Consider the following 26,963-nt stretch of genomic DNA (forward strand, 5'->3'; position numbering starts at 1 on the left):
TTTCTCTGCCCTCGGGTGAAAGCTGTGGTTCTCCACTGCTGTCACCACCTGTTCGGGCGAAACCCGCGGGGCGTGCACCTACGCCTCGGGCCCCTTTTTCTTCCCTGCTCACCCTTTCCTGATGAGCACCCTATTTTTCTCTCCCAGGCCAGGGTTGCAACTTTTCTACCAGCCTCGGGCTCGCCAGATTGGCCCGCCGTGTAGAGACGCTGGCTTCCCAGAGATTACGAGCCCCGGAGCCGCAGGAGCTGCCGGGCCCCTGGGAGGGGCAGAGAGCCCCTACCCAGTGCCGAAGCTGGGAGCGCTGGGAGTCCGGCGCACGCGCCCCTCCCGCCCCTAGCGCCCCTCCCTGCGAGCGAGCGGTGCAGCTCCCCCTGCAGCGCCTCCCCTCGCGGGGAGGGAGCCGGAGGGGGCTCCCGGAGCCGCGCCGCAGACCTGCTCGGGCTGCGCGTCGCGCCTCTCTGCTTCCAGAGTGGCAGCAGGAGCCGAGGCGGAGGCGGTAGGGGGTTCCCGAGACTTGCAGTTTCTCTGGGGAGCTGAGGAGGAGAGTGCGCCTTTCCCCCGCGCCCAGCAACCTCAACCTGTTCCCGGCGCTCGGCGACTCTCACTCCCGGGACTCGCCGCCCAACATGAATTTCCCCCTAGCGCTGGCGCTTCTGTCCTCGCTCTACCTGCAGACGGCTGCCGAGTTCGACGGGAGGTGAGTTGGGCCCCGGGGCGCCCTCTCCTTCCCGCGCTAATTTCACACTCGCAGTTCTGGGGCTCCACTCCCCGTGGGGTTTACGCAGCGAGAGAAGCTACTCCCCGGCCCAGAAGTTGGGCCACCGCGCAGGTTCGCGGGAGTATAGTCGTCGAGCCTCTCCGAGGGCCTGCCAGGGACTGGAGAGGTCGCGCCGGGTTCGAGTCCCGGCTCCTGGAGGGCGGTTCCGCGGCTGGGCGAGGGGCTCATCCCCGCTCAGGGCTCGGGAATTGGGACTGGGGGAGAAGAGAGGCTGCAAACTAGGATCACAGCTTGAGGGCGCGGTTTCGCCTTTAAGTAGAGGTGACGCCGGGGACATCCCTTGACCCGGGAACTCGCTCAGGATTTACAGGACGCTTCGGTGGGGAAAGTTTCAGGTGACCAGGAGGAAATCACAGCTCGGAGCTGTCAGGGCTATCCACACAAAGACTGCGGGGGGGGGGGGGGGAGAAGCGACTGGGTTACCAGGACCTGTTTGTCGTCCCACTTGGTCTTCTCCAGGGAGGGGTCTCAAAATAAAGACACAGTGAGATGCTACTAATGAGTGTGCGTGTGTGCCTATGCCTGGGTACGCGCGCGTGCGTGTGTGTGTGTATTCGTGTGTGTGTGTGTGTGTGTGTGTGTGTGTGTGTGTGTAGGGGGGAGGCGGCGAGAGCTCACACCGCACTGCTCCTCAGACCTCCGGCGAGCCAGACTGCTGCGTGCTCTGACAGGTTCCAACAACCCAGGGATCAGTCTCCGCTGTCACTCAGCCGGTCCTTCGGTTGCAGTGCGCAGCGCCCTGCTGTTTCCCAGGCCGCGGGATCCTCTCTGGTGTGCTTGAGAGGGAGTGACAAGAGTGTGAGTGTCGGTTAGGAGGGCGTGCTTGGTCTCCTCACCTCCTCGAGATTACAGACCAGATCACCTTGCGCACTGATGGCTGCTGGTGGAGAGGTTTTGCCCTGGGCCACTCCGCCATCCAGTCGCCCTCCTAAAGCGCCGCCCTTTCCCCACCCACCTCTATGTGTCTCTGGCAGCCCTGAAGATGCCGCACCTGTTTTACCTGCAATCTCGGAACGAATCAATCGCACGATTGATTGGCTTTCTTGTACCTGTAGGGGAACAGAGGGGAACCAGTGGAGCGCTGAGAAAAGCTTGTTTACCACCTGGTCGGAGGAAATAGAAAGTCGGGGGTTATTTTGTACTTTGGGCCTAGGGGTAGAAAAGGCAGGTAAAGCAAAGGAAATTGAAAAGCTAAGGAGAGTTTAAGGAAAAATGAGTAGCAACCAGAGGTTAAGCCTTTTTATTTTATTTTTTAAAGTATATTTTTTTGGCCTACATTTGTGTATGGTGTGCATTCCTTGCACACTTTTACAACAAAAAATACACCATGTGTTAGGCACACAAAATATTAATATAGCTTTTAAAAGATGTCTTAAAAAGCCAATTAAAACGTTAATCTTCCTAGAGGAAAATGTCACTTAAGGGAACAATTTAGCAAATAACATACCCAAGTGTGATCTAGTGAATAAATCTGTATCCTGAAATTGCATATTCTTTAGGTATTATTTACCTTGGAGAGGAAGATAATATGAGTTGTTGATACAGGCAAGTTTCAAGCCATAGGGTACTTGAGATGTCAATTACACCTTAAACTCTCCTTGGTTTTGTTTAGACTTTTTTCCTAGTACAATTTTTTTCTTTTTCTTTTTCCAGTTATATCTCCAAAAGAGCCCTGTTGCATTTGATTTTTGAGGACTCTCCTCTTTCTGCCCTTCCCACATCTGCCATTCATATAGTAAAAATTCTTTCTTTGACAAGTCTTACATTATTTAATACTTCTTTTAGTTTACAATGAATCAGTCAAAACTGGCTCCCTGCCCCCATAACAGGTGTGAGTCTTTGAGGAATCTGTTTTATTTCAAGCTTCAAAAACCACCCTGTGAATGGCAGCCTAGAGGATTCTTGGTTTTAGCTAGTGCTCTTTCTAGGTAAGAAAGGATCTTCTCCCCCTTTATTCCCTGTCCCTGTGTACTTGGTGAGGGTGTGTGTTTAAAATTGGACCATAGCAGAACTATTTCTGTGAATTTCTGCAGGCATAAATTTTAGAAAATTGTGGATGTGATCTAAAACAATAACAAAGAGGGAATTAGTTTTAACTTTAAAAGTGTCTTTGTTTATTTATATTTTTTGTTTGTTTGTTTGGTAGGTGGCCCAGGCAAATAGTGTCATCTATTGGCCTATGTCGTTATGGTGGGAGGATTGACTGCTGCTGGGGCTGGGCTCGCCAGTCCTGGGGACAGTGCCAACGTGAGTATCAGGCTGGGAGGTGGGCTTTATACCATCATTCAGTGCTTCACTCCGGAGAGCTCATAATTTCTGAGCAAGTCTTGGCTATGCAGTTCTGACATGGGCTTTCAGATACAGTATCCAACTGGTTATTCTGTACCTTTCCAACCTGAACCACCTGTGTTAAGAAGCTTTGTTTTCCATGAGGAGCCATCTAAGATGTTCATTTTAGCATTTGTCCCCAATATCTCCACCTCCTATGTTTTCATCAAGCTTATACCATTCTTTGCTCCAGGCTTTGAGATGGGTTAAGATAATGAGTCTAGACTGTATTTACACTAAATAAACTCATAATCTTAGAGTACTTATAAAATCCTCATCATAACTGTTGTGTAAAGTAGCCCATTCATAAATCTTTTTTGAAGAGAAGTTGTATTGACAATGCTTTAAGTAGACCACCCAATATGATCAGGGAAAAAAAACTCTGAAAAAGCATTATTTGTAAGTTCTGCAAATCATCAACCTCATGTAAAAAAATATTAAATCAGAACACTGATTTCTGTTTTTTTCCCCAAAAAAATAAAAGTGGATATATGAATGGTAAAAATAAGAGCCATATCACAAAAAATTTAGAAATTTAGAAATTTGTTTCCAAATTTTACCTAGATATGGATCTCAAAATTTTATCCCAGTCTTCCTGCAGAACAATCAAACAAAACTCCAAAAGATGAAATAAACTTCTGAAGCATCTTTAGTGTACTAGGTTTGTACATCTGGTGAAATGATGGGAACCAAGTTGAGCTTCACATTAGGACATAGACACTAATAAAGCAGCAGCTTTAGAGTAAGACTGTGGAGACAGGTAGTGGAGGAGCCTGTCTTAGAGATGGATTGGCAATGTGAAGATTCAGGTAAATTTAATTTCAGGAAAGGCAGAATTTCCTTCAGCTCTTTAAACTTTTTTTTTTTAAGAGAGAGAGAGAGAATGAATATCTTTTTTTTTTTTTTTTTTTTTTTTTTTTGTAGATGGACACAGCACAATGCCTTTTTAAAAATTTTTATGTGGTTCTGAGAATCGAACCTGGATCCCACCCGCGCTAGGCGGGTGATTCACCGCTGAGCCACAATCCCAGCCCATCTTTAAACTTTTAAGAATGCTTGTGATGTTTATCCTTAACTTTGTGAAGGAGGGGAAATGAGAGTTAAAGGTTGATTCTAATTGCATACATAGCCTATTGTCTCTAATCAGGGATGAGGTGAAGGGAATAATTCTTGTCTACCTACTATGTGCAAGCCTCTATGTAGACCCTTTGCACAGTTGGTCCATTGCCTCCTATTCAAGGGAAATAGTGGTAACTCCAATTTCCAGTAAATGAAAGAACTAGGCAAAGCTCAGGTGTCCCTACTGATTAGTCTGTTCAGTTTTGAAGGGTAAATGGTCAAAAAGAAGGATAATACCTGATGGAATTTAGGCTTCTGCCAATTATATCAGTGTGTCAGAAGTATTTACACAGCTGGAGGCCAACAGGTGTGGAATCTGAGGAGCCACCAGGCTGTAATAACCAAAGAGTAAAGAGAGGATCCTTCTGTTGGCCCAATACATAAACATAACCCTCCGAAACAAAAATGGTTAGTCTCTTTGCAGGAACTGAGATAGTTTCTTCCTTCTTTGCTGCTGTAATTTGCAGGAAACTCCCAAATCAAATATTGAAATGCCTTGAGGTTCACGCAGTCTCCCAACCCCACCCAGGACAAGCCTGCTTTGGCAGAATGCCCTGGACGGCAGTGGAGTGCACCTTCCCAAAGGCAGCCAATTGGAGCACGCAGGCTCTCTGCCAGGTGTGCTAAAAGAATTCCAAGCAGAACACTTCTCAGATCTCTGAGAGGTTCGTTGATATGGAATTCCCCAGGAAGCATCTCTAGGAGCTGTTTTTTCTTTTTTTCTTTTTCTCTATAGAGTAATCAAATTTTATTCAATATGTGCTAACTTGGTAATTCTGAATCTGAATGAGTGCAGAGACCATTCAGAATTATAGAAGCATTATAAAACAACCATTCAAGAGCTTTTCTAGGGTTTTAATGTCTACATAGGAGCTTTCCTATCAGATACAGGACACTTTTATTGTTTTTATACCTTTATTTTGTTCTTTCAAGTATGGTAAGTTGTCAAATATAGTATTTGATACTACTTGTCTTTTCCCTCTTGTTATTCCTTAAGATCCTGAGAAAACTGCAACATGGCATGAGTTAATTATTGAAATGGTAATGCTAGAAAAATGTATAAGATAATTTTGCAAAATCAGTTTGTTTTCATTTGGTAAACGTTTGAAAGCCAGAGTGATGCAGAGGGACTTGCACACTGTTGCTAGGTTGCCTGGATTTCATTTCCAGTTCTACCTCTTTTTAGCTATGTAGCCTTGGACAAGTAATTCAACTTTTCTGTGCTTTATTTTCCTTATCTCTAAAAATTAATCCAAAGTTGTATATAACCTCAAGGACCATCCCAAGGTTTGAAAGAGTTATAATTTGTACAGTACTTAAAACTGTCTTTGGCACTGAGTACAGACCACGTATGTATTCAGTAAAGTTAAATGTAAAGGAACACTGCTACTGAAAACAATGTTGTGGAGGGACATCTGTGCAGTCAGAGTCTTCATTTGTTAGACATGATATATGCATTTTTTTGCATTTATGCTGTGCAAATTAAAAATCCTTGCAAAGTTCTCTGTTTCAATAAAATAAAATTCTTTAAATTAAAAAGGTCCAAATTGTTCTTTACCATTTACATTGAGGATGGCAAGGTTGTACAAATAAATTCAGAGATGCGTTTTCCTGTGTATTTTGTTTCCAGAATCTTAGATGGTCTAAGTGTCAATTCAGAGTTCTGCCTATCTTTGTTTGGATATAAACAGGTAGAGGAATGTGGGGGCAAGAGGTCAGCTGAAAGTGTAGGTCTGCACTAAAAAGAGGCTGGGATGAATGGAATATTTCTGATTGGTTTTCGAAGAAAACCATTATGAAATTATAAGCTTGTTACAACATTTATTCAAGGAAAATGTCTGCTATTCTGTAACAATTAAATTTAGTAATGGATTGTCTATTTTTAAAAATTCCAAACAGCTTTTAGGAAATTTAATTAAAAAATACTTTTGGCTTTTTGACCCCTAGATAATTTCAACATTCTTTTCCATGAGGAGCAATTTCTCTTCCTCATCAAAAGTGCCCTGGTTCTCTTTCCTTCTCATGACTCACTTTGGAAATTTTTTTCAAAACAGTGTAGAGGCAAGGCTTGGTGGTATACACCTGTAATCCTAGAGTTTGGGAGGCTGAGACAGGAGGATCACAATTTCAAAACCAGCCTTAGCAACCCTGTCTCAAAACAAAAAAAAAAAATTTTAAGCACAGTAAAGCAAAAGGGACTATTCCCACCCATGCTCAGAACCTCTCAGTTATTTCTTACGTGTGTACACAAGTGGGTGGAGCAGTAGTACCCTTATTATATTATTTATTAGACCTTATGCCCTAGTGCAGTGATAGTTTTGTGAATGTTTATTCTATTTGATTGCACATTTGTGAGACATTTGGCCCAATAGTCATGCAGGTCAGATATACATATCTACACAAAACAGGACGCATTTCATTTTTACTTACTATCCTCCTTTCCGTGGACATCTTTGAAAAGACTAACACTGTAGGTTGCTCTAGTTGGTAAACCACCCCTTCTGGCTTACTATGTCAAGCCACAAAGCCACATTCAGCTGGGGAATTTCCATTCCTTCCCTCAAAGGAAGGATGGATCAGAGGTGCTACCCAAATGGACACAGAATATGTTCTCCTGCTTCCTGCCTGTACCACCCAATATTCTGTCCCAACATTGCTGCCCTGCTGGGAAAGCATGATCCATTCCAGAAATAGGAAGGTTGTATTTTCATAATTCCTTTTTAGCTCATATTCTTGACTTCTTTCTATTCTTTGATTCTTTGTTTTCTGTTCTTGACTCATAAATAGATCTCTTCCATACCCAAAATTCAAAATTTGATTTTCTAATTGTCATGGGCTTTCCTTTTATTGAATGTTAATGTTGCTCTTTATAATATCAAGGTTTTTTATTATTTCTATACACTTATTATTACATGTTGACAACACACAGCACCTTAATCACTCAGAAATTGTCACAAAATACTTCTGTTTCTTGCTTTGTAGTTATTTGGTTCTTTGACTTTTCCATAATTTTAATGGCACATTTCATTTTAATTATGTTAACTGTTTCTCTTTCCCTACTATGTGAATACTTCTGTAATAGAGATTTCTCAGGGATTGTATATTTTATTTTAGAAAGCTGTGTATGCTGTGGAAACAATTCTTTACTAGATAATTTGGGACACCTAAATTCAAGCTTAGACTTTTGTCCCCAGTTAGCTAGCTAATATTTTTTAGCTACAGTTTTCTTATTGTACAAGTATATTTCCAAGGTACATTATAGATCTAAACTCCATCTGAGAACTTCCTAATGGCGAAAAGAACATGTAGGATCTAGATGCTGTTTTCCTGTATGGTTGACTTTCTCTTTGCTTGGAGATTTGGCCATATGTGCGTGGCTGATGACAGTAGTATTTTGTTGTTGTTGTTGAAAGCACTTTCTAGAGTTGCAAAGAAAACCACTAGTTCTAGGTTTCAATAAAGCTATTTAATTTCTGAGTTCTTTGGCTGTCAGTGAATATTTTGTGGTTTCTGAAAGAAATAGTATGAATAAAAATGTTTTTTTCTCATTTATCCTAAGGACCAGGAAAAATGCAGGTGTTTTGTTATATATTTCTGCTAGGGATTTTGAGAAGATATAAAACCAACACCTACAGTTCATTTTGCTTTTTTAGTTCTGAACCTCATTTCCTCCTGTTTCATCCCCAAATTTAATAAAGGCTACCACTGTACAAATGCCATATGAAGTGAAAATTTAGATTGTTATCAGCTTTAGCTAAACATAGATTCATGAAACATAGGGACTGTGAAATAGTAATTCATTCTGAATCTATTTTGGGTTGTCAAGTAATTTTAGGTGGATAACATAATTACTATGAATATTGGAAAGAATGATGAGCAAATTATTGAATTATTTCTGCATTTCTAATGAAAAGACTATTATTAGTTTAAGCAGAGTGATGTTTTTAAGTAAATGAAATATTTAAATGTCACATGTAAAATATTTAAATGTCACATTTAATTTCTTACTTGCATCCCAGTTTAGAAATTCAGTCTTGTAAAAGGAAGATGCTTTGTTAATCTTTGCTCCCTACTCTGGTCATTGACTTCCCATCCCTAGTTACAAAATTAGATAAATTATATCTTTTTTTGATTATTTACATTTTGAACTTTAAAAAAAATAATTAAGAATAAATTAGATTTTCCTTCTCCCTGTGCTGGCAATGGAAACCAGAGTCTTGCACACATACTACACAAGAGTTCTACTACTGAGATATATACCTGCCAACTCTTAAATTAGAAATTTCGGTATCATCTTGGAAGGCCACGTGTAGGCTTCCCCACCACACAGAGGTTACTCCTAATGAGTGCCTTTCTACTTCTAGTTAACAACTAGAGCAACTTGTGTTGAACAGGAATTAGTGCTTTACGCATAAAGAAATATTTTTATACCTGTCAATCTTAGGTACCCCAGATGTAACTGGGAGTCTGGGATTGGGATCGACCTTTCAGAGCCATATCAGCCATGTCTATTCCATTTGGTTGAGCATTTCTGAGACATTTGGGCCCAACAGCAGGGTTCTCAGTCTATCTTAGGGAATCTGAGCATGGTTCTCTCTTATACATTTATTAGCTTCCCCTTAGAATTTTGCGGTAAGAAATGAAGATTTTTTGTGTGTGTGAGATGGGAATAAAAGCAAGGCAGTGGATAATTTTGTAATTACTTTCAGCACTCAACCTGAATCCCCAAATCCCTAGGAAGTAAGGCTTTTGACCAAGTTTATTTAACTACCACTTCCCTTGAAAGGTTGTTTAAGAACACCTTGTATTTTGAGTAACTTCGAGTGGTCTTGGAATGCAGATTCCAAACTAAAAGCTGTGTTGAAGAAGCTTGACCTTTTCATACAGGTAACTTTTGAGTGTATGTAGTCTTCAAAGTTAAGTTTCACAGAAATGACTTTGTTCTTTCACTCTTTTCCCTGATTAGAACTGATCTTTATAATAATACTATTAAGATCCACTGATTTCCTGAGATCCCCTAAAGTTAATCTGGGCAGTCTTAATCTTTATGGATTAGAATTTAGTACCTCTCAAACTGAAAGACCAGGGCAAAGAAAGGGAAGCACCCTAGTCTCTGCAGTTTCAGCAGCTGGATCTGCCTTAATGTTCCTGCCCCAGGGATGTGCTGTTTGAAAGTGCCCAGGCTGGTACAAACCAGGACCAAGGAGGCACTTCCCATTTCCAAAACAACATTCTCTGTCTGCTACTTAGAAAGTTTTGATCAACTTCCCCACCCACCCATCCTCCTGTAGCAAGTAGAATATCCTATAACATTTCTATTTGGTGCTTTTTATCTGTAGAACTCATATTCTATGCATTCTGGGTCAGCTGAACCAACCATATGGTTTTTCAGGTGACAGTGATATTGAGTGACTACCTGCAGCATGCTACAGTAAGAAAGATTCAGCACAGGATTGGACCTTTGTTGTTGTGGGAGAAAAGAAAGGGTTAGAAAGAATGGCTCTAGTGGCCTAAATCTCATTACTATACCCTCCACCACAATCAGGCACTTCTGTCTTTTCCTGACAATTTTGTATAGGTTTAAAGTTTTTCCCATCTATCTTTCTAAAATATTAATTTATTTTGTAAGAGAAGATGCACTCACTTCCTCAAATATCCCTCCTTAGAGAAATAAGTATTGGCAAGTATTTTTGTGTATCTTTAAGAAATATTTTAAATATTTATGGGTAGATTCCTATATTTTTCCTGTCACCTGCCTGTTTTATACAAATGAAAGCATACTATATACTGTTCTGTCCCTTGTTTCTTTTTCTAAATGGAACATCTTGAAGGTCTTCCTTTATCATCTGTATGTAAAAAAGCCTCCTTAGTTTTTATGGATTTATAGTATTTCATTTATAACTATACATGATTTATTAACCTATCTTTTATTGAAAGACATTTATATTACTTTGAATCTAAAATAACCTTGAGTGTAATGTTGAAAAAAATGTTGTTTTGCCTGCATTCTAATATTTCTACAGGGCAATTTTTATATATAGTCAAATGATGTATACACTTGTAGTTTTGATTGATTGGTCAGTGGTTTTTTTACTTGGTAGTAAATAGTTTAATGGAAAGAAAATGGATGCCAGTATTGACTCACAGCTCTGGAAGATCCATATTTAGAGTCTAATCTATTGCTTGATTTTTAGGATGCTCTGATTCCTACTCTTTCCTAAGAAAACCCTCTGACTATTCCTACTTTTCATCTGTTTCCACTCTGATCAGTGGCAATTGGCTGATGTTGGGAGAATGTGGTGAGATTTGTCAGATCTCCCCATAGCTTCCTGTCTATTGCTCTGTCTGCATTTTATGGATGTGGATTTTTATTTGCCTTTAAGAAAGATGCACTTAGGAATTGCTTAAATCATTGATCTTTTATTATCTGCATACTTCAGCCATAATTTATATACTTATGTATATGGTGTATACTTTTTTTCTAAACCATTGTCTATTAGGGAGGAGTATGTAGAATTCTGACATCTGAGTACCACTTTTGGAGATCCTATTGTGATTAAAAGAATTGCAGAAAATGTTCAGACATTGTTGTACCAAAAATATTCCTAAAAAGTGAATTAAAATTGTAGGGGCATATATTTTTTTCCGTTAGTTATTCTAGTCTTCATTGGAATTATCAACTTAACTCATCTTCTTAAAAAGGAAGACATGCATGTTTAAGTAAAAAATTAAAAGAAATAGAGAGAGAGAGAGAGAGAGAGAGAGAGAGAGAGAGAGAGAGAAGACAGCCTTACTTACCTGTTTTTCTAACATCTATTTCCAACTCCCAATAGAAAACCACTATTTTCTATTAATTTTTGAAGATAATTCTAAACATTTCCAAAGTTTACCCTTTTCATAAAATTATAGCATGAAGTAAAAACCATTCTGTATCTTGATTTTTTCATATAAGGATCATTTATTATCAGTTCATGTAAACTGACTTATTCTTTTAAATGGCTATACAGTATGCTATTATGTAGATGTACCATAATAATCCTGATTATGTACACTAACTGATTTTCAATATTGTATTTTTATAAAATATACTACAATGAACATTTCTATGTGTATATCATTATCATTATTAAATGTAATTAGATAAGGGAGAATTACAGAGATCTCCTATCTTTATATTAGTATAGTAATTGAAGAGCTTTCATTTAAAAAAAATTTTTTTAGTTGTCAGTGGACCTTTATTTTATTTATTTATAAGATGCTGAGAATTGAACTCAGTGCCTCACACATAGTAGGCAAGCGCTCTGCCACCAAGCCACAATCCTAGCCCCGAAGAGCTTTCATTTTGTTGTTATAAATTTTCTTACATAAAATATGTGATTCAAAGAAGGATAAATCTTAGCTAACATTGCAGTGTGGAAACCTTCTGGTCAGTCACTTTCTATTTTTGATTCTTTAGAAGATACCTTGAAATATAAATAGAATTGGTTTATTTATTTCATTTTCATGTCTTTTCTTGTTTGGAAAAGTATAAATTAACTTCTAGGACTTCATGCAATAAAATATAAAAATAATTAACAAGGACTAAAGGGAATAAGAGGGTTAAATAAAACATGTTGGAAAGAGCATTAATAAACTGCAGAAATGTAAGCCATAGGAAACTAAATATGTCTTATAATTTGGCTCTTTGCCTCTAGTAGCCAAAGGAAAAATGGAAGTGTTATTACTTAAATAATTCATGTTGTTTACTAGGGGAAAAAACACAAACTTATTTTAGAGAAAAAAGCATGGCTTTTACTATTCATAGTTTTGAAAGACTTTCACGCAGTCCTTCACAGAGTGGGGAGTGATAGAGTGGAAGGGGCCACAGTCACATTTCAGTCATGAAGCCAGTGGTGGTTTTGAAAAGTCATTTTATGGAAGTTTCTCCAATGTGAGATGAGACACTTACTTTAAAAGTGCAGTTCGTGCAAGGCTAGTTTTTATATCTAGCTGTGAAGGGTAAAAGCTATTATAGAGATTTGTATAGATAGTTCCAAGTTAGAGAACTTTAAGTTGGAGTCACTAAAAATCATCCTAAAGTTTGCTGTATTATTTAGTAGGTTAAAAGCCAGTCCTCATTTATTTTATTTTTTAAATATATATTTTAAAGATCAGTCAGCGATTGATGGAGTTGGTACCCAGACATGTTGTAAATGGAGTGCAGATTGGTGTTCCTTGAGCTCCACTGTAAGTGGGTTCTGTAAAGAGATATTATAGTATCAATTTTGTATGCATTGGAGTATAAAATATATATAACCTCTTCTCCATTTTGCTATTCACCCTTTCATTTCCATGCAAATTATGGCTTGGGATATGGAGGACACATGCAAACATTGCTTCTGGGCATTATTTATACAGTGAACCTAGGAACAACAGACTCTTTGGCCAGTCCTTATTTCTCTTATCTGCCAAATGTTTGCATGCCAACAAATAACAAAGCCAGTGTTCATTAATAGAAAAACACACATTTCAACTCATGTTTAGTTGTATTTTTTATGTATGTTGAGTGTTTAGAGTTGATTTTATATTTTCTATAATTACTATGTTTATAGTTTCCACTGGATAAATTGTTCTAAGTGCAAATGAAAGATAGTGGTGGTTTTCAGTTCCTTTGTCCCTGGGATAGATTTTTAAACTCATTGATGAATTAAAATATTCATCATTGCTTTATTTACAGTTTCATTTTCTAAATAATGCAGAAGTGGTTTTTGAAACAGTTACTTTTAGGGAAGAAAGTATAAAAATATGAAGATAATGTATGAACTTGCTAGATTTCTGTTCTCTAATCTTATATTGAAGTCTGATGAATAATTATATATCTTCAATACTTATGAAGTAGTGCACCAGAAGTTGGGATCATCCAGGTTCTTCCTTAACATGACCTTGTGGGTTCTGTTGTCCTGGATGTTGGTGTTACAAACATTCCAAGTTGGATAACTGTGAATAGCGTTTGCAGGGCTAATACCAACTTTTTCAACAGTGAAAAACATAAAATTTAAAGTTGAGATGTGGAGAACTTTTTGGAGTCTTTGTTTTGTTCTATATGATGATTAGAGATAGGGGGTAGAACCACTTGCAGTGCAAGGGCACACCGTTCCCTTTATGTACCTGGCATTTGTCACCTGCAAGGGAGTGTATGAATTCTGCTGTGCTGCTTGCTTAGGAGCTGTGTGCCTCCAGCCTGAGTCATGTGGTACCCACATCTGCATTTCAGTCTACCGCTTCTATTATTTCCTTTCTAAAGGCTATACTTGGTCTAATACTTGGACATTTTAGAATCTTTTAGAGTAATTAAGCTGTACATGAGAAAATAGGTATACCTTTGGATTAGAAGGCTTAGTTCCTTAAGGTTTCTTATTCCTCATTTTCTTTAATGCTTTCCAAAGCTCCTGGCTGTCTCCAAACCTGTAAACCTGTTTTTAGCAGGCAAGAAAAGTTAATCCCTGAATAATTTAATTTCTGTGGTATATATGACTTATAATTTCACTTATAACTTATATGAATTTTAACCACATATAGTTAAGGGTATAATATCCCGGAGGCCCCTCAGATGAATGGAAGCCTTGGTTCTAGGGCAAGCTGCAGGAGGGAGTTCTAGAGTTGTAAGTTATAACCAAGTGGCTTTGCTGGCAATGTTGTGTGAGTTTACTCAGGTCCTCATTCTATAATGGCTGTAGGGGAACAAATTATCACGGAAAAAAAAGGGGCAGATTTTTCTGGATATATGGTACTAATGAATTCCATTTTAAAGGTGCTTGTGGTGCACTAAACCAAACAGAGACACACAGACACGCACACAGACACACAAAGAAAAGCATGCATGCAAAGAGTTTATTTTTGGCACCTTTACAAAAATTGTGATGATCATTGCCTAGGAAAATTTCCTTATCCACCAACAGAGACTAGACCCCAGACTGTGTGGAAGCAATTTATTCCAAGTTTAACATTTAAAAAATTTTTAAGTACAGTTTTATATAGTTTTAAAATGCAAATTTTAAAATATGATATACTGGCTAAAATTTTATGCTAAAGTTTTAACAGGTAAACATATTTCTACTATAAAATTTACCAAATTTGTGTATATACAGGCTAATTTATGTTAAGTAGGAAGAAATGTGATCCATTTCTAATAAGATATTATAAGGAAATAAACTATATAGAACTGTTTGTCGGCCTGGTACTAATACAGCTAGTTAGAAAATAATGATGTTTGCTATTCTTTATTGACTTGTTTTGCCATTGTTTAAAATAATTTACAATATTTTTCTTGATAAATTATATTACTCAAAATTGGCAGTTAAAAGGTACTAAAGAAACGGTATCCTTTTATATTTTTCTGTTTCATTCCTTACCAGAGTCATAAACAGTTTTTCCTAATATGTGATCCAGAATGTATTTATGCTTTGATTTATTTTTAGCTGTTTGCTTAAATTAGATCTGATCCATTTCATCATTCAATTTTGAGAACATGTCAACATCCAGATATAGTGAGTTCTTTTTAAGTTAAAAATAACAATAAAAACAGAATACTCATTTGTTATAACTTAAACAAAATATCTAGCAAGCGAATGTAATATGTGTCTTTTAAAATACAGAGCAATCATTCTGGATCAATGGTTAAATTAGTGTCTCAATTGAATCAAATTTAACTTAGAATTTTTTTCTTCTCTTACCTTTTAAAGAAGGCTCCATTCACCTAATTTTAAATTAGACAAGCAAATATACATTACAATCACACATTAAAGTGGATATTTTATGCTTTCAGAAGAGAAGACATTAATTCAAAAAAGAAATAATAAAATCTGCTCTTCTTTTACCTCTAGGATTCTAGGTTGGTAAAACACTGACCATTATTAGTACTGTTGTGAGTTTCTTCCCTTTTCTTTCATCTAACTGGCTTATTTATGCATCTTCAAGTGAAATAGTGGAGCTTTCACAGTTAAATCTTGTTGCTATTGACAACCAAGCAGCCATGCAAGAAGAGAATGTTGTGAAAGGGAAGAAAACATAAAAAATAAAAAACTTAATATTTCCTTCCCAAAGTTGGAGAGAAAAGGAAGCATAACATACAATATATAAAAAACAGGTAAGTAAAGATGTATCGGTTTAAACTTTACCAACCTTGATTATTAATTGATCAAAAGTTTTGATTTTTTTCAGATGTTTTGCCCAACATTCATTTAAATAAAAGGATACTGTCTCTAGGAACCAAAAATTAACTTTCTGAAAATGAAAATTGGATTGGAAGATACAGTGTCACAAAAGGTCTGAAATATTTTTATTAGAATTTGGACTATAAAAGAATAGCATAACTTCAATTATTGGTTAATATTTTTATTACAAATGGTTTTTAATAACAAAATGGTGACTAAAATATTACTATTTTAAACGTGTCCTAGATTTTTTTTTTGTTTCAGAAAAGCACTGAAAGTTGAATATGTGTAAGTCTCCGGGAATGTAACAAGTTGATAAATACCCAAGTCCAGCCTCCTTACAGAGAAAAGATCTCGAATTTCTTTTTTTGGACATTTGTTTTGCAGCTTTCTACGTCTTAAGGCAGAGAATAGCCAGGATAAGGTGCCAGCTCAAAGGTTAGATGATCATATTTCTTGAAATAATTTTGGCTAATCTATGTCTTGAAAGGCATAACTTCTAAATAATAACTTTAAAAGCTATAAAATACTTAACATTAGTTGTGTTTTTGAGTTGCTTTTTTGGGAAGACAATATTCCTTAGAGATGTGCTTATTCTGTTTATAATGATACTAAATTAATTTTAATTCAGTTATTACATTAAACTTTTCCCTTTCAGTTTACAATTGATTTCTCTTATTTTATGAATCTAATAAATTGACCTCCATTCTAACCTAAAGGGCAGTTTATATCTTTAATACTTAAAGAAGCAAATGTAAAAAAACAAAGTCTACCAAATGAAATTACTAACCAGCCTATCATTAACCTGAGGGAATTGTGTTTCATATTCATTAATTCTCCATGGAATACTTCAGGTAAGAGATATTTTTACTGTATAAAATCTACAAGCTGTTTACCAATGGATCTTCATGCTATTGCTTTGGTACATAGAGCATTCCTTGTTTGAAGTATTTTGGGCAGTGAGTAATGTCACTGAACTAACCACACTGTGACATTTTAGTGGAAATTTTTGGTGAAATATGTGAAATTCTAATGTTCAGTGAAATTGGTTCCAAGAAGACAATGTACTTTAAACTCATTGATTAAACTCCTATTATCACATGTCATAGAAAATGAGTAGGGTTTTAATTTTTAAAACATTTGGGAACAAATTTGATAGTACTAGAAATTAAAAATATATATATTTTTTCAGGTTGACTTTAAAAGTTAGTATCAGTTAGTGCCAGTTACAGGATTGACTGGTAGAGTACTGCTGAGGCCAAGGAGACAATGCCAAGGAAAGAGTAGAATGTGCACTTTGTCACCCACAGATTTGGGTTAGGGACCTGTTCCTGTGACTTGCCAGCAATGAGAAACTAGACATTTTATTTTGCTTTTCAAGCCACAATTTTATAATCTTTAAACCTACTTTGCATTATAATTTCTAGCCATATAGAATAATTCTGGATAAATGCTATTAGTGTTATTAGTGTGTAGAGAATACAAATGAAGAACTCTGAGCTGTGTTTTACTAGGGATAGACACGGGATACATAGTACATGTTTTTAAATACATTTTATTTACCACGCCCATTTTTGGAACTAAATAATCAATTGGAAGCAGAAAATTTATCCAGTCATTCATTTCTAAAATAAAACTTTTCATCAGACAGCTGTCTGTGCTTCTTCACCATTTCTTTCCCATTTCTCTTATAATATTTATCTGCAAACCTCAGAGTGGAAGAGTTTTGGTTATCTAGCAATGTTTGCACTTGGATAAGGAACCAAAAGGAAATAGAATTGAATTGTGGAAGCTTAAAACTTAAGAGTTATGGTGATTTATCTGACAAGCATTTGAGAACTTACTAGAGTCTGGGAGCTGCGTTAGGTGCTGGGAAGATATAAAGATTGATAAAACATGGATGCTTGCTTTCAAGGAATTCAATTTGGTAAGATGATTGACTCTTATTCCTTCTGTGATTCTAAAATAGAAAATAATATTGAGAGAATTCAGGGGAAGAACCACTTCTTGCTGAGGAGGATCAAGGGGAGAAGAGTTCATGGGCTCAGTGGTGTTCAGTTGATTCATTTGTTCAACCCACATGTATTGAGTGCTGTTACTGGCTAGATCTGACTCATTTGCACCAGCCGGATGCTGCAATCACCACTTCAGACATCATCCCAATAACATTGTGGTCAAAGAATGTCATTCATTATCAGTGTTTAAGACCCCCAGATAATGACAGTACTGGATGAAAGATGTGTTTTGACAGTGTATGTTTTAGTATAAGGTACTATGTGAGCACATATCAGGAGACATCCCAGATTGAGTGAAGAGTTGGCATCTTGAAGGATAAGTAAATCAAAGGAAGGGCACTCTGAGAAGACAGAGTGTATTAAAATCAGAGACGCCAGGAAATGTAAGAACTTCAGTCCAGCAGTAGGTAAATGTTTGAAGGGTATCTGATGAGAAATGCAATGGGAGATGTAGGAATAGACTGACTCGTGACAGTCTTTCATGCCAAACAGCTCATTTTTTAATCCAATGTTATAGGAGACCACTAAAGATTTTAAGCAGGGAAATTACAAATATTTCAAAGGATATAGTTGGTGAAAATGGGCCAGATCTAGCATGCAAGTGAATTTTGCGTTGCTCAGAGTTTTCACATTTTTTTAAATACTTGCCAGTGTTTCACAGGAAACATGGTTATCAGGCTATATTGAAAAACCACTGGTTCTGCCTTGCTGTGTGGAATCTGTGGGCTGGAGCTTCTCAAGCAGTTGCCCCATTTAGAAAAAAATCATGTGCTCCCCTTTTTACCATGGAACTCACTTCCTTCAGGACAAATGTCTCAGACCTGCAAGCATTTTGACGTTTGGGGCTAGTTTCTGAACTTCCTCTTTGGCAATTGAGAGAATAACTATGATTACTTGAGGTTCAGGACTGGAGGCTAGTACTGTCAACCTGGTGAGAAACAGAGCTTGATTTTTAAGTACTAGTAGTGGGAACAAAAAAAAAAAGGACAGGTCTTGAAAGATTGGGTATGGGGAGGAGGCTGAGAATCTCATGGCATTAGACAGGGGTGGGACAAGATGGGCTGTCACTACAAACGGTGTTTTTAAGAAACCTAACCTTTCTGAGCTACAGCTCCTTTTTGGTAAAATGGAGATAAGGCTATTACCTCATAGGATTTTAAATGAGGATCAAATGAGAAAATACTTATGGAGAACTAGGCTCAGGAACTGGCTCATATTCACGTTCAATAAAATATGGCTGTGACGCTAGTGATGGTTGTGGAGAGTGCAGAAGATGGAACCAAGGGGGTCTCCCAAGTTCCTAACTTGTTATTTGGTGACCTAGAAACACAGGAGAAGGTGCAAAGGATGACATCAATTTTGGGTTTGTCACACTTGAAGTGTGTGTGAGACTGAAGTAGAAAGGTTTGTATGTGGAAATTGGATTTTAGAGTGGCATCTGAAGGGCATGAGAGGATTCAGCGTCCTTCCATCACCACCCTACCCAAACCTTCCTTCCTTTTCTTGTCATAACTTCCGTCAGGGTTGATTGGCACAGCTGCCACCTGGAGGATCGACCTACAGTAGAAGAAGAATGTGGGATATATAAAATACTATGTTCCATGGTAGTTTTAAGTTCTTAAAAAATTCTTTCTGGTTTGCCATTTTGGCCTACAGTTGAAATACAGTGTGAGATACAGTGTCTTAAAAATTTCTACCACTATATAATATATGACAGAAGTATGCACAGAGGCTTATAGAAGCCCTGAAGAGATTATACACTCAATATTTGTTTGTATGGGGACTTAAAAAAAAAAAACACCCTCTACAAACCATATATCTTCTTCCCCTTTTGGTTGGTTTTATCTGTTTTCTCATTGTCACTCCCATTTCTAGGCAAATATTTGCCTGAAAGTGAATCATTGTTAGGAATGGATAGGAATGGATAACCTTAGTTAAGTTTGTATTCTCTCCTAACTCAATCAATACTGAGCTCACATGGCCCCTCTCTTATGCCTTTCCAGCTCTCAGTGGGAAATCTGTCCCTTCTCTACATGTTGTTATAACACTCGCAGAGAGCCTGTAATTTGGGTTGTTGTGGACTGTATCATTTATTCTGCTGGAGTTTCGTTCCATGAAGGTGAGGACTGTGCCTCACACGTCTTTATACCTGGTGTAATAGCTCCTGAAATGGCTTGTCTGCTTCAGTTCAGTGTACTTTTAAAGGCATAAGGGCTAGGCATTTCTATATAAAATGAGTAAAAGATGATGAATAAGATGTGATTGTAATAAGTGGATTATGTTATTTAGGAAATACAGTTTACAGGGTAATGAATATATTTTTATGCCTATCTAGTGACTTTGTTACGCATCGTAGATCTTAACTCTTAAGATTCTAAAAAGCACTTAGTTTATGTTCTTGAAAACATATAAGTGTAATCTGATTGTGTGGTCTACTGCTTACAGTCCACTGATAGTTCGCAATTATGGATAGAATCCTGACTTTAGGTACAAGCTCTTCAGGCTGACAGCTGCCTTAGGTTTGAAGGATTATCTTTTTACTCTCCAGTCCGTCACAGTGGGCTGCCCTTGCATTTCAGAACCTCTGCAGCTTCATGCCTTTCTGGCTTTTCTTATGCTGCTCATTCTGAGGGAAAAGTCCCTTCACCTATTACATAGTGAATTCCTACTCATCCTTTAAGATGCAGCTCACATTTCCTCTTGAAAGCCTTTCCTGGCATCTTTCCTACTCCTGCCTCCCTGCAGAGAAATTCTTTCTTCTCTGTTCTTTTAACACCTTGTACACCTGTCATGGCTGTCTTTGTCAGGAGACTGTAGTGTTTCAGAGTAGGTACTGTGTATGTAAAGAACTCAAAGTCTAGTGAAGGAACTAGATTTAAAAGCTACAAAAATATAGTGTTGAGATATGTATTATAAATCTCTAGCTGTATATAATGTAGGACAGAAGTATGTACAGAAGCTTATAGAAGCCCTGAAGAGACCGTACACTCAACATAAGGCTAAGCAAATCTTGGAGACTGTAATGGTTAAACTTAGTGTTGAAGTCTGTCTGGATATGAGTCCAGCAGACAAGGGGAAGGATGGCATTCTCTGTGACAGTGGGCTGGTATTAGTGTAACTTCCTGGGAACTGCAGTTAGTTAATGCATTTGCGTGTGTGTTGGAGATGAAGCTGGAGGAATAGGCAGAAGTCAGATCACGAAATATGGTACTGAATGCCATACTTCGTGTTTGATCTCCTATCATGAGCTAAGTGATGGGGAGCCAGTGAATGGGTGTGGGAAGGATAATACCACGCTGAGAACATGGGTCAGTGAGTTCCCTCCAACAGCAGTGTAGAACTAAATTGAAGTCCACAGTGCTGGAGGGGCAAAGACCATTATGCCCTCATTTATTTCACTAGTCTCTTCTTGATGAGCATTTAGGTTGTTTTCAAACTTCTGGTTAAGGTTCTTTATCAAACACATTTGGAACAATTAATGTTTTCCTTAAAAAAATTAAACTACAAGGTCAAACTGACAGATATGTCATAGTCTATACACAGTCACAAAGTTAGTTTTGTTTTTAAATAACCAATGTATAGCTTAACTGATTATGTTATCAGTGAGCCTTTTAGGGATTTTGGTTCTGAAACAGGTAATGATGGTCACATTAATATTTTCTGGTCATTTGTGGTGATTCCTCAGTAAACCTGCTCAGTATCAGATCCTATCTTTAACTGAAAAGATATAATAATTTGAAACTAAGAGGAATACCACAATGTGGTTCATTATAACCTTATGAAATCAGACATTATGACATCAAATAGCATGTTAATATCTTCTTTCAAAAAATTATTTAGCTCTACATCTTCTCCAAAACCTTTTCTGATTTCACTAAATCTATGCAATTAATCACTGCCTCTTCTATACCCTTCATGTGCATCTGTTATTAAGGGGTCTTTAGTTACTTTTGTCTGTCCTTCTTGGTCCTACCTCCTTAAGGATGAGGACTTGGTTGTTTATTCACTTTGTATCCCCAGCTCTCAATATGGTATCTTAGATACTGGCTTTTTCTCCTTACCGTCTTAGAAACCTCATCATAACTAACATTTTATTGAGCTTTTACTTGGAGATGGTTATTGTTTTAAGTACCTTATTTGTTTCTTGTTCTTTCCTCTCAAACCCATGGAATAAGTTCTATACAAATTGCATGGATTTATGATTTTTTAAGCTAAAAAATGGTGGTGATGTCAACTTTCCATGGTTCACCCTCTGATTTCCATTTGAAAGCAGAGCAAAGCTAAGTAATTTGCATAGTTCATGCATTTCCTAAGTGGCAGGGCTGGAACCGCAGCATTCTAACTCCAGCATCTGTATTCTTTACTTCTCTAAAGTCCATTGAAAAAATGAATGATAGCTCACAAATAACATTCATAAAGAATCCATGTTATCATACTTACCGTTTTTGTATTTGAAAAATTTAAACTCTACAGAAGAATAGGAATAGTAAATACCCATATACTCTTCATCTGAGATTGTTAACATTTTACACATATTTTCTCTGTGTGCCATTTGAAAGTAACTTATTCTCTTAAGAGCACTTCTTGCCTAAATACTTCAAAATTCACGCATTTATCTCTGAAGAATAAGGACATTTATCTAGAATGTCCTTATTCATCAAGAAATTTGACATAGATAAAATAATATTATATAATAAATAGTTCATAGTCCCAATAATGGTTTTTATGGATTTTTTTTCCTATTTTGATCCAGATCTAATCATATATCAAATTGTGCATTTAAGCTGATATTTCTTTTTGGTATTCTTTATTCTAGTACATTTATATCACTTTTTGTGATATTTTATCAACATGTTGTTTTTGGAGTGTTCACTTCAGTTGCTTGATAGAATGCTCTACAAGCTAAATTTGTTTATGGTTTGTGTATCACTCAGTTCAGGTTAATTTTTGGGGGGGTGAGGGTCAAGAATATTCCATAGGTGATAATATGTTATGGCCTTGCCATTGTATATAGTATCAGCATGTCCCATTATTGGTGAAGCTTAGATTGATCGTGTGATTAAGGTGGTATCCACCAGATTTCTACACTGAAAGGGACCTTCTTTTCCTTTAGTTCTTAGAAGGTACTCTGAGGGTATACATTTAAACTGAATATCCTGTTTGCCAGCAAACATTCAACCATGTGAGAGTTTTAGCATCTATGGGTCATCTTTCCTCAAATCATTTATTTCAATAATGGTTGTAAAATATTGTCATTCTCCTACATATTGACTGGTATCTCTTTATAAAAAAAAAGAGTTTAGTTCCTTTATTTTTTAGATTCACTTTGAACCCATGGTTCTTTTGTTAGTTGATGATTATCCTTTACTATCATTTGATGCTCAAATTATTACAATTTGGCCAGTTGAAACTCTTCGAAGCCAGCTTCTATACCTTTTTCACATACATTCACCAGTTTTTGAGTATTTCCTTGATTTTTGCCAGAGAAGAATATTATAGCCTCCTCAACCCCAGGCCTCTTATAGAGGAATGATATTTACAACAAGGATTTGGATGCTAAGTTTGCATATTGCTGCTGGTACCCTACTTAAAAAAAAACTTATTTGCTTTTCAAATAAATAATAACACTTTTGTGTTCCTAAAGTCTCATTTGGGCATTTATTCTAATTTCCATTCTATCTTAATGAAATCAGAAAAAAAAGTTAAAATGCCAAGTAAACTGAAAGTGACAACAGTGCTTGGAGGAAGATTTTTGAAGTAGAAAGGGAGAGTACCTTAATTATGATAAACAAAATTTGGCTTGAGATGCAAGATAGTAAATTTAGCCACTTATCTTCCTTTGAGCTACTTTAGAAATTAAAAGTTAATTAGTAATAAGCAACAAATGAAATAGATACTTGAGAAATTTGTCTAAATTGGATGTTTCCAAACACAAAAATAAATGATTATCTGGTAGCTCTAGAGAAACAACATTATATGGACCAGAAAGGATGTATTTTAACTTTATGCTTGTGAAATACCATCTATATTTGACCTTGACTATTTCACTATAATTCATGATTACTTAAGTTCTTAATTATAGTAATATTGAATTTAGCCCAAAGGGAGGGAAAAAATCCCTAAAGATAATAATACTTCAAAAGAGATAATAATTCTATACATATTAATTGTTCAGGATCCAGCCAGCAGTAGTACACCATAAGCAATGAAGAGATTATTTTATTTTAAAATATTCTGGCAGGGTTACCTTAGTTTGATTGTTTGTTTGTTTTAATGATAGATTGTATTCTTGACTGCAACTTTTCCTTCCTACAAATGTAATCTAAATACCTTCATTTTTTAGTTACCATTCTCTACCTCTCCTTTCATTCTTTTCTGTTTAGCCTTTTCCTATAATCTCTTGCTCTTCCCCTCCAAATCCACTCAACAGCTGGCTCTTCTGCTCTTTTTCTGACCACCAGAGGAACCAGTGGATTGAGCATAGACCTGTCACCTCACTTGGTTAACTGTTTTCATGTTTGCTGGTGAAACAAAGAGAACATGTGCTTCCCTCCTGCCTTCTGTGGATGTTGTAAGGATAAGTTCAGTCACGTACAATAGCATTGAGTTCTGTTTACATGAGAACAACAGATTTTTTTAAGAGAACAGAGGGCACGTTTACTGAGTTTTTGCTGCAGCAGGAATTTAGGTTGAACATTGGATAATTGACACTACAATACAAGGTTTGGGGGAAGCTGAGAGTTGTTTGCCTCTGGAGATTTGGATGCTAGGATTCTTTCCTCTGGATTTTGTTCTACATGTGTTATGTGATGGCTCAAGCCCTTTCCACTAGATCCTATAAAATTCTGCCTTCAATCTTTCCAGGTTCTATTAATATGGCAATGAATTGTTTTATGCTTCTTTAAGCAATTTTTTCCTCCTCCAAGACCTGTGCTCTTTGAAAGGTATTCCTCATCACATTTTATTTTCCTCTCAGATGAGTTTATTCATATCTGAATTCTTTGGAGCTTGTTGGATGTAATGTGAGCTCTCTGAAATCTCTGTATTTGGTATCTATTCATTCTTCTGCCCTACACTTGCTTGCTTGTCACCTTTGCCTCTAAGTAAGATAACCTGGCGGACAAGGTTCTTAGTTCTACCTTCGGTAGAGCCATGTCTGAATGACAACATGATACAGATTGCAAAAATTACAAATGACTCTTAGGACTCAGGAACATTAAGAAAATGCTTCTCAAGTTACCAACAACACCTGAGGTTGTGTTGGCTTTTCCCTTGTCAGTTTTCAGAGTCACTGTCTCTTTGGGCATCTCAACATGTCCTTATTTTTGAAACATTGGCACTTGACTCCCAGTGTGATTAGCTTTCATATGAATCATTATAGAATTGAAGTGGGAGTTTCATTATACCCTAACTTATTTGATAACTTACTACTTATTTCAGAATTGAAAAACATTGTCCAGCCTTCAGAACTAGAGTGACATCGGTTAGGATGGATATTTAAGAGGAAAATTTTAGAATGCAGTCAACAGCAGAGGCTTGGATATGTGACATTAAAGAGCTATGTTGCTTTGCCTTTTGAGATGTGGTTCGTTATTTTAGTAAAACCAATGATTTAGAGGTTATTTCAAAGTCATTATGGAGATTATGCTATATGAATGATAGAGAGTAAGAGTAAATTTTGAGTATGATTTGCCTACTTGGTCTTAATTCTGGTAACTGATTTTATTGTGTGTGGGGGGAAATCTGTCACATCTGTAATCTTTACTTACCTTTATTTACTGAATCACTAAGCTGTACATGGATGCCAGGCACAGTGGACAATCAGATTTGACCCAAACTTTCTGTCCTTGACCCATATGAAGGTCAGAGGAGTAATGCTGACTTTTAATTAATCTGTAGTGCTAATAGGGACATTATTTCTTCCAAGTCAAGTGTATCATCTATTTATGATGTTTTATAAGATCACTATTAAGTGCAAACAGAGGATTTATTCTTCTTTTTGGGAGTAAGTAAATGACCTGTTATTCATAGTATAATGCAGTTTATAAAAGGTGATTGTTACTGGTCTCTAAGAGTCACATTATAATGAAACAAGTTGTTAGGAAGCAGAAGTTTACATGAAAGTTGGGAGTCATTTTTATCCAGTTCTGAAACAGGTGTGTCCATTCTAATGTAGTTACTTATATGTAGAAAATAAAGTTATTTTAATACTCTCAGTAGTATTTGGAATTGTATTTATGAAATAAATTTGATGAGTTTTAATTCACTACTGGGATCTAACTCATAACACTTCTATTCAAAGTATATATCTGAAGAAAATTTTTGCTGACTTGATAATAAACAGATGAAAGTCCAGATTCCACAGCCTAGGTCTGAAGGACAGTCACTTAGGAATTATATTTGGCTGGAAGTAATAGTAGATGGAAAGAATTTAGGGTTAATAGTACGACTTCTTGCTCTACTCTTTTTTTCATTCTTGAGATCATCTCATGGTCATAAAAGGCCTGTGTAGTTCAGCCGTTACTTCCACAATCCAGGCAAAAAGGCAGAGGGGGGCATAATCATCATCCCCCTCCTATAAGTAGCATTCCAAAAGCCCCATCCAGTAACTTCTGCTTACATTCCAGTTCACCAGAATTTAGTCATTTGGCTACCTGTGTCTGCCAAGGAGGAAGGGAAATGTAGTTTTCCATTGCTAACTCATCACCCACTCCAAATAATAACAGTAACACAAAATAACTCACCAAAACCAAACCAACAAAAGCAAACATCATCCTATATTGAGGCAGAGAAGAAAGAGATATGTTGGTGAGAATCCAAAGAATCCAGCTGGCCTTTTATGATCTATTTTAGCCTTTCCTTTGATCTCATCTGCTGTTTTAAGCACTTTACACCATAGACTCATGAGAACACTTTGCACTCACAGAGTAGACCTCGACTATTCCCCCCCACACACACACACACTTTGCTCATATTCTGAAAACCTTTTGTTCCTCTTACCTCTAACACGTAGCGCAGATCAAAGTGCACATCTGAGGCCTCTCCAGGGTCTGAGTTATAGTCATCACATGCTCCATTGTTCTTTCATCTCTCTGTAGTAGCACTTGTCATAACTTCAACAAAATTAGTTACACAGTTAATTTTTCATATTCTCTGTGATTCTCTCATCTCCCCACTGGTGTGCAGTATTATAAATTTTATGTAACCAATGTTCCATGTGCATTTACTGAATCCTATCCCAAACCTAAAGCCAACAAGATAATAGGAAAAAATACTCTTGTGCGAAAATTTTCAAAGGATTGGATTATATCAGCTTTATGAGCATGCTGTTACTTTTAATAGCTGATGGCTAACCTAATAACTACTAACTAAGAGCTGTTGGCTAACCTAATGGTTATTTTGTGTATAGTCTGTCAGTTCAGCAGTTTGCTTTAAAATACAAACTCCTTAAACATGGAAGAAACATTAACAGGCTTGACCTCATATAATGCATGCATTTGATGACTAGGGCATTCTGCTTAGAAAAAG

At 37.0% G+C, this 26,963-nt stretch overlaps 1 protein-coding gene across 5 annotated transcripts in view; it reads left to right on the forward strand.

Moving 5' to 3' along the window:
- Positions 1-271: 271 nt before the first annotated feature.
- Positions 272-26,963, forward strand: part of Npnt (nephronectin) — a 69,906-nt gene continuing 43,214 nt past the window's right edge. Inside the window, exons 1-3 of one of the 5 annotated variants that reach the window (XM_026403189.2) lie at positions 272-700; positions 2,928-3,028; positions 15,808-15,858. In XM_026403189.2, the coding sequence (XP_026258974.1) occupies positions 630-700; positions 2,928-3,028; positions 15,808-15,858 (223 nt within the window). In that variant the 5' untranslated portion in view covers positions 272-629. The remainder of the gene's footprint in view (positions 701-2,927; positions 3,029-15,807; positions 15,859-26,963) is intronic. The other 4 variants (XM_026403186.2, XM_026403188.2, XM_026403187.2 and 1 more) reach the window with 4 other exon arrangements.

The sequence above is a fragment of the Urocitellus parryii genome, chromosome 10, assembly GCF_045843805.1.
Source record: "Urocitellus parryii isolate mUroPar1 chromosome 10, mUroPar1.hap1, whole genome shotgun sequence".
In the NCBI taxonomy this organism is placed as follows: domain Eukaryota; kingdom Metazoa; phylum Chordata; class Mammalia; order Rodentia; family Sciuridae; genus Urocitellus; species Urocitellus parryii.